Source organism: Melospiza georgiana, chromosome 8, assembly GCF_028018845.1.
Source record: "Melospiza georgiana isolate bMelGeo1 chromosome 8, bMelGeo1.pri, whole genome shotgun sequence".
NCBI classification, from domain to species: Eukaryota; Metazoa; Chordata; class Aves; order Passeriformes; family Passerellidae; genus Melospiza; species Melospiza georgiana.
Genome location: NC_080437.1, coordinates 18,720,465 through 18,732,780, shown reverse-complemented (window position 1 = coordinate 18,732,780; position 12,316 = coordinate 18,720,465). Strand labels below are relative to the sequence as shown.

Sequence of the window (12,316 nt, the reverse complement as noted above, 5' to 3'; positions counted from 1 at the left end):
AGGACTTAGGGGAAAAAAAAAATCTTTAATTAAGTAGATAATCTCTTCTTAGGAAGTTCTGCGGCTCCATTTCACCAGCCCCCTTTAGCTCTTACTTTAGGATTGGTTATCCTTTGCAGAAGGTGGGATTCAGGAGGCATCCGCCTCTTCATCACACCAGGACTGCCGGGTGGAAAATAACTCCATCCCTTCCCTAAATTAGTAGTGCTTCTTTTTTTTTTCCTTTTTTCTGGTGGTGGTGGTAACCAAGTTTGGGGTTTTTTTAGGATCTCCTTTCTCCCTCTTTATTTGGATTTTATATTTCACATGGACCCTTATCTGGGCATCTTCTTCCTCACTCCCTTCTTCCAGTCCTGCTATGCCTGGTGAGTATCAAGAGCATCACAGTCTGTGTCACAGGCAGGTGCTCTTCCCAGATACCCTAAGGAAATTCCTCTTCGCCTTCCTAAATGTCTCCTCTTTCTCACTTAGCTAAGTTCTGTCTTTAATGGAATCAGATATTTAACCAAGTCCTTACACACTCATTGGCAGAGAGGTTCGATCTATGAAAGTCCCTCTTTTTCCCTGCACTTCCCAAAAATAACTAGGGGCCAGATTGTAAGCTGGAGTAAAATAGGGGAGAGTGGATGCTGAGACCTAGCCCCTCACTTTCAAGTGGGAAGATAACCCAATGGAAGAGCCAGAGACTTCTGTTTTTCCAAAGGCTCCCAGTCAGCTTGTCTTGTCTTAATTAAATGAAGTGGGGCTTCTCTCATGCTCCCCAAAGAGAACAGTCTGTGATTAAGAGCTCAGAGCCCGCATGGGTGAGTTAGATCCACAGGAGTGTCACTCTGGATGAGCAGCCTGAGAGCCCAGCTCCTTGGCACACACAGGGAAAGAATTTCTTGTCTGAAATTCATGTATTAGGGTTTCCTGGGGAGCTGCTTTTGCTACGGCGATTGCTACAGCTCGGTTTTCAACCACCCGAGTCCCATCAGACGAGTTCTGCTGTGCACAAACCTGTGGCCATCTCCTGTGGACCTCTTGCTTTGTCCTGAGGAGGGTGTTATATTTATTTCCCAAAAAGTTCTTTAAGGGTGAACAGAAAGAGATTATGTTTGCATCAAATCTTGTATCGTTCCTTGTGGGATATATCAGTCCCATTCCCAAAGGGAAATGATCTCTGCAGGTATTTTTCCTATGTGATTTTTACTGAGTACCCAATTTTTTTTCTCTCAATTGCAGTGATGCCCTGGGGAATCTGCTCAGTGGGTTACAGATTTATCTCTAACGGCAAGCAAAGTCTTTTACCATTCAATTACTAAAATCCCCTGCCTTCTCCATAGCAGATCTCTAGGGTTATTACCATGGATGGAGAAATCAAAATTACAAAAAGAGAAACTAAAGAGTAAATGAGAACTGATTCCTGTTAGTCTGGAAATGAAATTTATGTTCTTTCAGAGATTTTCTACTCCTTTCACTAAAAGAATACACAACAATTTGTATATGTCTAAATACTATAAAAGAGCAAACTCAAGATAAACCTCCCTTCTGGAACAAGGGTAATATGTATGTTCTACAGAAAGGCTAGGCAAGAGCTCATGCTGATTTTATTGTTATTTTTCTGCTCTTCCTGTGTATGTCTTGCTTTCCTCAATAAAAACAGGTTTAGAATACATTAAAAGAAAAAACCCCAACATTTTAAAGAAACAGTTCAAAGAGAAATTTCAGGACACAAAGTAGAGCTAAATATGGAAATCCAAGACATTTTCAGTCCAAAGCTGGATGTTTAGATTCCTGTCTCTCAGTAGTTTTTATCCAAGAGAAAAATTTATAGATAAAGACAACCTCGCTTCTCTCTGCATGTTGCTCATAGGTCATGAGTTCCATAGAGAAAGGAAAATTGCAACCTTTATTTGAAAGGTATTATCATTTTGCAGACACTCTGCCTTAACTCTTTAGGAGAAAAATGAATTTGTGAGAGTCATAAAATAATTCTGCTTGAAATTTGTGCTGGTTTTCTCTATCTGATCCAATGGCTTAAAACATGTTATTTTTTTCTTTATGATTTAATCACAAGAATTGGGAGTGGGAACATGGTGGGGGAGCAATATAGAAAAACAACAAAAAATGTTTTTATATATATATGTGGCCACTTCCTTTCTTTGCATGTGGATTATCTTTTACCATTTAATGGATGATTCAACCAATGTACTATTTCTAGGTGATCAAAATGTGAGGGTTGCATTTAGGAACAAAATCTTCAAAATAAATATAACAAAATAGAGAAAAATGAAGAAAAAATAAGTAAAGTTCCAAATGTTATTGAGTTGCTGCCCAGTTTCCTCTCCTGTGGGAATAATATAAAGATCTCTAACTCAGTAGTTTTCTCCTAAATGTAATTTTTACACTTCAGCTGTGGGACTGCCTTTGGTTTTCAGCCTCCCTGATTTTCTAATAACCTCGGGGAGCTCATATTGAGAACAAAACTCAGATCCAAAAGGAAATTCTATCCATTTTCTCTATTTACAATAATGACAGTGAATATGTAAATCCAGCTTTATAATTTTCTAAAGAGCAGAACCAGCAGCACAGTAGCCTGAGTGGGTGGTAAGGTATCAGACAAATATTGTAATGAGAGATTAGGTAAGGCTCTCAGGGCATATTAAACTGAGGAGAGTGATGCTAAACTGATGAGTGTGATGTTATTGGTTAAAGTTGTAAATGAGACAGAATTATCAGAGGCTTGTTAGTATTTGATATGAGTAAAATATAATGGGACAGCTGCTTGGCAGGGTTCTTTGTTTTCAGATTCAATAAAACTGTGACAGAAAACTCCTGCTGAAGATATTTACTAGCTTTGACATAATTTTCTAATATTGGATCCAATGAAAATCTCTTGCCCTACATTTACTTTTTACCTGGAGACATAGAGTTGTGCTGAGGGAAGCAGTGTGTCCTGGCCAGGGCCCTGCACAGCCTGGGGAGGGGGCAGAGGAACTCGGGGTTGTCCCCCCTCGACCCGCTTGGCTACGAGCCTGCTCCGCTTCAGCCCCTGCAGTTTGAAGATGGAGGGAAAGGGGGTTACACAGCTAGAAACTCCCTGAGCTTTCTCTGAGAACAGAAATTACTTCAAATGTCTCTTTTCATGTGTGTGACACAAAAAAAATCACCAATGTCATAGAAATTGGGCTGGTTAACACCAGCTATGACTGCAGCTACTTAGTTTAGTATTACATTCTGCTTTCCTTTACAATGGAATGAAAATTTAGTAGAAGTACATAATTTCTTTTTTAAAATCACACTACAGACAAAACAATGAAGAGAGATTTTGGTAGTGATTCCTGTTTGCAGCACAGAGATGATTCTAGAGACACTGTCACTATTGTACTGTATCTGTGTAAGTAGTGGCTAAATTGCTCTCTGCCCTTCCTGGAGACTATATACAGAATGGAAATACATTTTTCTTAGCTAAATTATAAGAGCAAAGAAAAGCATACAGATTCTGTCTCCATTACTACCTTTCCTTCCTCCTCAATACAAGTAAGAAAAATTTCAGCCAGCCTCTAATCATATGATAGTCCCATCTTCCCTTCTCCTGAACCCACCTGAAGCTGCAAGAGTTAAATGTTAGGGCGTCAAGTGCACAAAAGACTTGAAACTTTGTGAATCCTTTACTTGTTTAAGTCCTACAAACCCAGCCAGCAGCCTGCCTGCCTGTTGATCTGAGAGCTCAAGGAAAATGCCTTCAGTCTCTCTGACTTTATAAACTGTTTAGAATATCCTGCTGGGAAAATGCTACTGTATCATTTGCTCAGCTGCAGATGGAGAATTGGCATATCCTGAACTTGGCCTTTTTGTGGACCTTGAGGTTTCTCCTGGAAGGAACAGATCCTCTGCTTCAATGCAGTCATGTCAATTGACTCCTGCTAACAGGCTGGTTTGCTGTAAACTGACATTGTGGATTACTGTCCTCCTCATAAAGCCGTCCTCGCAATTTCTCAGATGTTCCTAATCCAAGGGTTTGGATTAGGAAGCAAAACCTTTCTATATACTGTGAGTTTGGGTTTTCCTACCCACATGGGAAACAATGCAGATGGGATTTATCTCTTTTTTTGGTGACAAAAACAAGATAAGAGAGGACTTGCAATTTTCTAGCTCTTGCCTACGCAGGAGCATTTTACCAGAGTTTTCTCACAGCTGCTACCAGGGGCCCAGATTCACACTCTCACCATCCTGAGTGTGGTCCCCATAGCAAAGCACTTAAGGTCAAGGCAATGGACAGAAGGGAAACCAGATGGAAAAATGACTTGTTCATGCTGCTACCCAGTTGCGTTAGGATGGGGACCCATGGAGCTTGCACAGTCTGATTAGCCCCAGGTTCATGGCCCTGTGTGATTCAGGTCACCCGATGCTCTAATCACTCGGCTACAGATGCCGTCTCTCCAAGTCTCAGGAAATATTTAATTAGCTGTACAATGCAGAAGCAGCTTCCAAAGGAAAATTCCTCTGCAAAACAACCATCGACTTCGTGCTAAAGTGCCCATGGGGGCTGGAGCACAGCCGGGTCTGAATCCCAAGCCTGGAACAAAGGGAAAGAATCTCCTGTTCTCACAGCCCACTCCTGTTTTGACCCAGGGGAATCTTTCCCAAAGAAAGCTTCATAAATGTAAACACATTTTCACCAAAAAACCCATAAAAACCAAAGCAAAACAAAAGAAAGCTAGACTTGCCAGAATGAAATGTTGCAAACTCATTCTCCTAACTCTAAACTGTAACAGCAAAGATCAGGTTTCTTGGGATTTTGACCAAGCTAAAGTAATGAGACCTCCTTTTGTGGTGTACTTTGGAAAGGATCTCTGTGGGTGCAGTTCTGGTGGAGGTGAAGTGGGCTTGCTCACTGTGCAAGTGGTTTTCCAGGGCAGGACAGCATCCTCTCTCAATCTCTCATGTGTCTCATGTCTGGGCACCAGTCCTGCCACCCTGTCTGTCCCTGTGTCTATGGCAGGGCTGCATTTTGACCTTCAGCTTTGGACAGCATTGCCTGCTTCTGACTGTGCTTGAGCCCACCCTGGGATGCCCCCACAGTGTCTGTGCTGGGTTTGTAGCACAAAAAGACAGTATCTTTCTCTCCCTTATGTGGGAATACTTATGTGGCTCATTTGAAGCAGAACATAATTTTGAGAAGTTGAAGAACCAAGTTTCTATCAGTGCGTGCTCTGTCATCTTCCCAATCACTCACTCACTGCAAGATCTCAATCCACTCATTCTACCTCTCTGGCCCCCGTGTCCTCTCTGGGTGATAACAGCAGTCACCCATTTCTCTTGAAGTGTTGAGCTCCAGCAGGGAAAATGTTCCACAGACTCACCAGAAATAGTGATGTTATTTTATAAACCTTAGGTTTATAAAATATGTTATAAATTATATAAAATATATAAAATATGTTTATAAATGATGTTATTTTATAAAAAGTAGGTATTTTTAGGAGACCCTCTCTTTTCTTACTTCATTTCTGACTTGGGATATTTCGAATTGGCTCTTGGGTTTCTTCAAAGTGTCAGTCCTTTCTGCCATGATGCAGCTAAGCAGGATTCACCCAGAATTCTCCAAATTCTGCAGGTGGTCACTGCACCTTATGGAGTCCCAACGCTGACTAACCATTTGCACAGAAACAGTCTTTCTTACTGGAGAAAGACTCGGACCAGACAGCATCCATTCTGCAAGGCCATAGTGTTGGAGACAAGCCACACTGCCTGACCCTTGGAGATGATTCCTCCACACCTTCAGTGGGAACAGCAGAAAGATTAGTTTTGTCTAGGACCTCCCACCCACCCCAAACCCTCAGGGTGCCCTGCACAGTGTCCAGGAGGATGGGCAGGAGAGGTATATTTGTGTTCAGCCATCACCATAACCTGACCAAGAGGAGAGTGTGGGCAGTAAGACATGGCACCACAGGAAAACAAGGGATTGTGATGTGGAGAGATGCATCTGGACTCATATTGCAAAGAAGCAGTGGTGTGATGCCCTCCCTCCCTCAGCACGGTCCCACTCCTGGGGGCTGGGAGAAATGCTATCCTGACTTCAGTCAAGTGAGGTAAAAAAGCAAGGCTAGGGGAACCAGAAAGCTAAATAAGGGATAGATTGGTACAAAGGGTAGCTGTGCAGAGGAAAGCAAAAGGAGGGAGCAGTGAAGGAACTGCAGCCCAGTACAGTCTGACTGACGGGAGCAGGGTGGGGGGAAGGGGACAGCACTGTCCCGTTCCTTAGGGAGCAGCAAAAGAACATGGGGGAGAGAGCAGAGGTGCCTGCAGCCAGGAGACAGGCAGACTGTGGGGGAGCGAGAGGAGAGCCCTGGGATGCCTGGCATTCCCCAGGCCCCTCCACCATCACCCCCTCCCTGCTGACACTGTCTCTATCTTCCAGGTCAGTGAATAATTTCCTGATGACGGGCCCCAAGGTAAGAGAAATCCCTTTGATCTCTGTCCCTGATTCCACTAAACCCAGAGAGGGAAGGAGAGAGAGAGAGGGGCTCCTCCTTCCCACTCCTCTCCACTCAGCCTTGGCCAGAGCTCCTGTCTCCCCCAGGTTTCAAGCAATAAGGCAAAGAGAAAGGCCAGGAACTTGTGAGCTCCTTGGGCTGCATGAGCACTGAGCAATGCTGACCTGGGTTTCTTTTAAACTGCCTGGGACCAGATTCTGGAGATTTGTCTATTGATGCCAGCCAAGGCTGTCATCTGACATCTATTGCTTCCTGAGGATCAGGTTGGCATCAGGGTCCACACTGAAACAGCTGGGAAGTATTTTCTATGGGACATGTAAAACATACTTCCTCAAGGAGCACATCTTGAATTGCCAGGACTTCGTTCCATATTTTTGACCCCTCACACCTTTGTGCTCCTCTTTCAGAGGCTTTTTTTCTTAGCCAGGAGCAGTTGTAAAATTTACCCAGATTTTGTTCTGGCTATTCCCCAGGAATACCTCCAAGCCCATCTAGCTCCTAATATACTGGTGTAGCAGCCTTGCCCCAAAGCACTAGCTCTCCCCCATGGGCTGTGGTGAAGAAGAAGGCAGGTTGAGGCATCTGCTAGCCTGGAGCTCCCGGATCTGAGCAGAAAGTTGTTTCCTCTCATGGTGGAGAGATAAGGGGTTCCCCATGGCAGAGGCTGGCTGACACATTTCCTAATGTGGCTAACAGCCAAGAGCTGAGCTTTCTCCCACAGGAGGCTCAGGCTCTGACCCAGCTCAGCAGGAAATGGGTGTGCTGCTGGTGGTGGTGAGCTTCCCAGGGAAGCCAAGCCAGGAAGACCCTCTGAGCTCTGTACGTCTTGTCTCTGTGAGATGGCACACAGGTCACTTTCAGTTGAAACTACGCATTGTCCCCGTGCTGACGCCCAGCTCTGTTCCTAGGCCTATCTCATCTACTCCAGCAGCGTGGCGGCCGGGGCGCAGAGCGGCATCGAGGAGTGCAAGTTCCAGTTCGCCTGGGACCGCTGGAACTGCCCGGAGAGGGCACTGCAGCTCTCCAGCCACGGCGGGCTGCGCAGTGGTAAGGAAAGTATTGGATACCACTACTGGGACCCCCTTGCTACAGGTTAGAGCCCATGGCCCCCTCCTCTCTTCCCAAGTGCCTCCTTTTCTTCCCCATTCTCACCTGAGAAGAGCCTCTCGCAGGAATCACCCAGAGGGATCTCCCCAGGAGATCCCTTCACCCATCAGCTCCCAGATACAGTGGGATCTAGCTCCTTGCAATGCCAGCCTTACCCATGGACCTGCTGAACCCCAACTGGCACAGGACCAAACCTTACACAATAGTCTCCCCAAAAGGATGCATCCCCCTGACCTGCACATGGTCTGCTGGATACCATGCTAGATGGTGCCCCAGGGTATCCCCAGGGAGGCTGAGAACCAGCACAGGCTGCCTGGGTAGCAAGCAGAGGGATAAGGCTAAAGGGAGCAGGAAAGTTCATCAGCTGCTGTGCTCTGGCCAAGAGACAGGACAAAAGTCTTCCTACATCTTCCAGATGTCAGAACACCCTAGGCAGAAACCCAGCATCGCTGACCTGGGCCTCTGTAGAGCATGGGGCTGTGGTCATTGTCACTGCATCCTATTCTTTACCTATTTGCAGGTCCCCAGAAATATTTCAGTGCATATCTAGCCCTCTAGACCTATGTTTGATGCTCATACCTGCTTTGTAAAAGCAGGACCTGGGTGTGGAGGAGAGCCTCAGGCCTCTGGTGGGACTGGCAGCAGACAAGAGACCAGAGCCCCAGGCAGAGGTGGACAAAGGTTTCAAAGCGGGGCCTTGAGGAGACAGTTGCAGCACAAGGCCCGCTCTGAGATCAGAAGCAGGTCCTGGAACCGTTCCTGTCAAGGTTATCCACACCGTATTAAATGAAAGGCAAAGGCTTAGGGAAGTCAGCTGATGATTCCCAGACTGATCCTGGTGGGTAGGTATGGTCACTGCTCAGAGCCCTTTCAACAGAAGGTATGGCTTGAGGGGACTGTGGGGAAGGAGTTCATTGATACTTGGAGAGAACCCCTTCCCGTTGGGGTGTGTTAGTGACAAGTGGGGGACACTGGCTGTCTGTGCTATATCACCACTGTTGAGCTCCCACAAGGACAGTCAGGTACTATCTCCTCCACACCCTTTCAAATGACATGAGTCAGTCTGGATCATATTTGGGAGATTCTATCTTCATGAAGTTCAAACGCAAATTAAGCTAATCTGACATGTAGGGCCTCTTCTCCACCCCACAAAGTCTTCCCCACTGCAGATGTCCTGTGCAGACCCCTGCATGGCAGGAACAATTTCTAACACTGCCCTTGCCATGAAATCTTTTGCACATCTGCTCTCTTTGTATTCCCCCTTGACAGCAAACCGAGAAACAGCCTTTGTCCACGCCATCAGCTCTGCGGGTGTCATGTACACGCTGACCCGGAACTGCAGCCTGGGCGATTTTGACAACTGTGGCTGTGACGACTCCCGCAATGGACAGCTGGGTAAGGAGGGATGAGCTGCTGCCCCTCACTCGTCCCAGGTGGCAGGAGAAGCTCTTCTCTCCTCCACTGACGCCTGCAGAAACACCTCCCCATCCTGGTCCCCACACCTGGGAACAATGCCCAGAGAAAAGCTTTCCCTGGTTCAAACCAAAGTAGCTCTGTGGAAGCTAATGGAGTCACCTCCAGTTTACACCAGCCAAGCTCTTGATGCTTTCCATTACTTCCTCAATGAGCAGGAAAGCAGAAGGGGTTGAAGTTTTCCTGGTTCAAATCAACTCTATTTAAGCTGCTGGAGAGAATGACTATATCATACAGGCAGAGGAGTGGATCTGTTGCTATGCACCTAAATGATCTTGGTATAGCAGCACAGGTCAGAGACCTCAGGGTTCCCAGGGTCTGCAGGACCAGGCTGGTCCCACAGCAGAATGACCATGAGAAAAAGCAGGGTGGCATTCATAAACCTCTCTAGCACTCATCAGCCTGACAGGCACACAGGAGCACAACCAGGAGAATCATTGTGGGTGCACACAGCCATCACACCCTCCACATGGCAGTGATTTCCAGGCCCTCAGCCACCAAGCACCCCTGGTAGGGAACTCTAGGCTGCACCACTTCAGTTCTCTGCTCAGCTTTCATAGAAAACATTGACATTTAGGGATTTTGTTTTGAATAGAAAGAGGTCAAATTTCAAATTATCAAGATCTTGTAAAAGCCACGCCCTGCCCAGCTACACTAGGCAGTCAGTATGTGTCACTTTATGAGAAACTCCTCTGGAGTGTCCAGTATTTAGTTTACTGGCTGATAATTTTGAAAACAGACACTACTGCAGAGGTGTCCAAAGTTTGTGAATGCCTGTCTCTAGCAGAGCAAGACTTTTAGGTAACAACACATCAAATTCTGTCTTCTCTGGAAAACCAAGTTAGTCATGCTACATTTCCTTTCCCCCAAATATATCTGGTTTTAATACAAAACTTTCCATTGTGGACTTAAAACCTTGTAAGGCACAGGAAACTTTTGGGCTTGACCAAAACAGCATGATTCAATTTAGCCATTGGACTGAATCCAAGCTGGTGAAAGGTTTTTCTATTCCTTCAGTCCCAGTTCTTGATTTGGACTGCATCATCCACTGCAATTACCCACCTCCCATGAAGCACTCCTGTCTCTCCCTGGGAGAGGGGATCACAATGCCCTGGGGAAGTCCAGGCAAAGGCCAGGCCTTTCCAGAGAGGCACAAGGCCATTAAACCACAACTTCCAACATGTACCAATGTGGCACGTCAGGGTCAGAATGTTCCAGATTTCAAATCTTCATTAAAAATTTGGCATCTTTCTCTAGGAGGAAAAATACGGCATGATGTTTTTCCAGTCTCACTCAGCTCCCACTCAGTTAAGAAAAGTACTTTCACATATTTTTGTGTAATTTCACAGTTCTTTGCTGACTCCCTTGTTTCTTGATGGTAACTAGCAAATCAGACCCTTCTAAGATGCCAAACATCATCTCAGAATTCTGGGTGTGCCAAAACCACAGCCTCCTTGATGCACATGTGCCAGGTTTGGGCTGCTCTGGGCAGAGTGGAATTTGTTCCTCTGACCAAGATGCCTCCACCAGTTTGTTAATCCAAGTTAGCAAGATGCTGTTCCTGTAAGTCACTCTGAACCAGCTGAAGTCAGGGTTTGAGAAGTGATTAGAGACCCAAAGGCTTATCTGCATGTCTGCTAAGGCACGGTAACTGACAGCTTCTAAATCCTGCTCTACAGAAAACCCGGAAAGCTGTGTTTGCTGTACAGGACATAACCCCTCTGCCTGAGCCACTTACTATCCAGGCCTCAGGAGAAATGTCATGAACTCAATGGCAGGGAATCTGGGAGTACTGTGTGGTGAAAGGCTGGATTTGCCCCACAGCCTCCATTCCCTCCCATCACTTCTGAAACCTCTTCTGGTTCTTTGACAGCACACATCTCATCTCCTTTCTTAGGGGGACAAGGCTGGCTGTGGGGAGGCTGCAGCGATAATGTGGGCTTTGGGGAAGCTATTTCCAAGCAGTTTGTGGATGCCCTGGAGACTGGACAAGATGCCAGAGCTGCTATGAACCTGCATAACAACGAGGCAGGTAGAAAGGTGAGCACCTCTCTCCCTCCAGAGCTTACAGTGCATACCAAATTGGCTCTGAGCATTCACTGTGGAGAGTCACAATTTGATGTGGCTAAAAACACATGTCCAGAAGAAACAATTTCCTGGGGGGGATGGCAGCAGTACACTGGTGTCTGCTCTAAGGTAGCAAAGCTTCTGTGTTACAGCGTTAATGACTTTCTGCAGTCCTCCTCCTCCCAGTTCAAGGAGGCGAGCCCTGTGGAAAAGCAAATCTGTGAGCTTCAGGACTACTGTGCAGGGAGAATTGATGCCAAACTCCTCCACAGGCCTGGAGCCATGGTTCTGCATGGAATTGCAGCACAGAAACAGCCCCTCTGGGTTTTTTTTTTTCTTGAACTCCTCTCTCTGATCACCCCGTAGGCAGTGAAAGGGACCATGAAGCGGACTTGCAAATGCCATGGTGTGTCGGGGAGCTGCACCACCCAGACCTGCTGGCTGCAGTTGCCCGAGTTTCGGGAGGTGGGCACTTACCTCAAGGAGAGGTACCACAAAGCCCTGAAGGTGGACTTGCTGCAGGGAGCAGGGAACAGCGCTGCCAGCCGGGGTGCCATCGCTGAGACCTTCAGTTCCATCTCCAAGAAGGAACTGGTCCATTTGGAAGACTCTCCTGACTACTGCCTGGAGAACAAGACGCTGGGGCTGCTGGGCACGGAGGGCAGGGAGTGCCTGAAGAGGGGCAAGGCACTCAGCAAGTGGGAGAAGCGGAGCTGCCGGCGGCTGTGCGGGGACTGCGGGCTGGCGGTGGAGGAGAGGCGAGCCGAGATGGTGTCCAGCTGCAACTGCAAGTTCCACTGGTGCTGCGCCGTGCGCTGCGAGCAGTGCCGCAAACGGGTCACCAAGTACTTCTGTGTCCGCAAGGAGAAGCGCGAGCGGAGCGGGGGTGGTGGAGCCAGCCGCAAGCTCAAGAGAAAGCTCTAACTTGCTTCTGCTCCTCCACAGTCCTGCCTGCCCCTCTCCTCTCCTGCCCTTCCCATCAGCTCCTGGCACCATTTCTCTTTGGCATGGTTTTGTCTCATTCCCACTGCTGCCTCACTGGGGCTTGGGCAAGGCAAAAGAGCTTTGTATGAGTGCTCAGGCCTTGCCCATACAGGGCATTAGTGCAGCGGGCAATGTCTCATTTGAAGGGGAGACCTTCCAAGTGTTCACAAAACAAGGTGAGACTTGGTCCCTTCAACTCAGTGTCA

At 47.0% G+C, this 12,316-nt stretch overlaps 1 protein-coding gene across 1 annotated transcript; it reads left to right on the top strand.

The window, feature by feature from the left end:
• Positions 1–306: 306 nt before the first annotated feature.
• Positions 307–12,050, top strand: WNT8B (Wnt family member 8B). Its single transcript, XM_058029326.1, has 6 exons — positions 307–365; positions 6,404–6,437; positions 7,388–7,526; positions 8,856–8,981; positions 10,957–11,099; positions 11,493–12,050. Exons 1-6 carry the CDS (start codon positions 307–309, stop codon positions 12,048–12,050), a joined length of 1,059 nt encoding a protein of 352 aa, XP_057885309.1.
• The last annotated feature ends 266 nt before the right edge of the window (positions 12,051–12,316 follow it).

Coding starts and splice junctions, on each gene's coding strand:
- WNT8B (XM_058029326.1), top strand. CDS start 307: ATGGACCCTTATCTGGGCATCTTCTTCCTCACTCCCTTCTTCCAGTCC. Junction 8,982..10,956: donor CTCCCGCAATGGACAGCTGG/GTAAGGAGGGAT, acceptor CTCCTTTCTTAG/GGGGACAAGGCTGGCTGTGG. Junction 11,100..11,492: donor ACAACGAGGCAGGTAGAAAG/GTGAGCACCTCT, acceptor ATCACCCCGTAG/GCAGTGAAAGGGACCATGAA.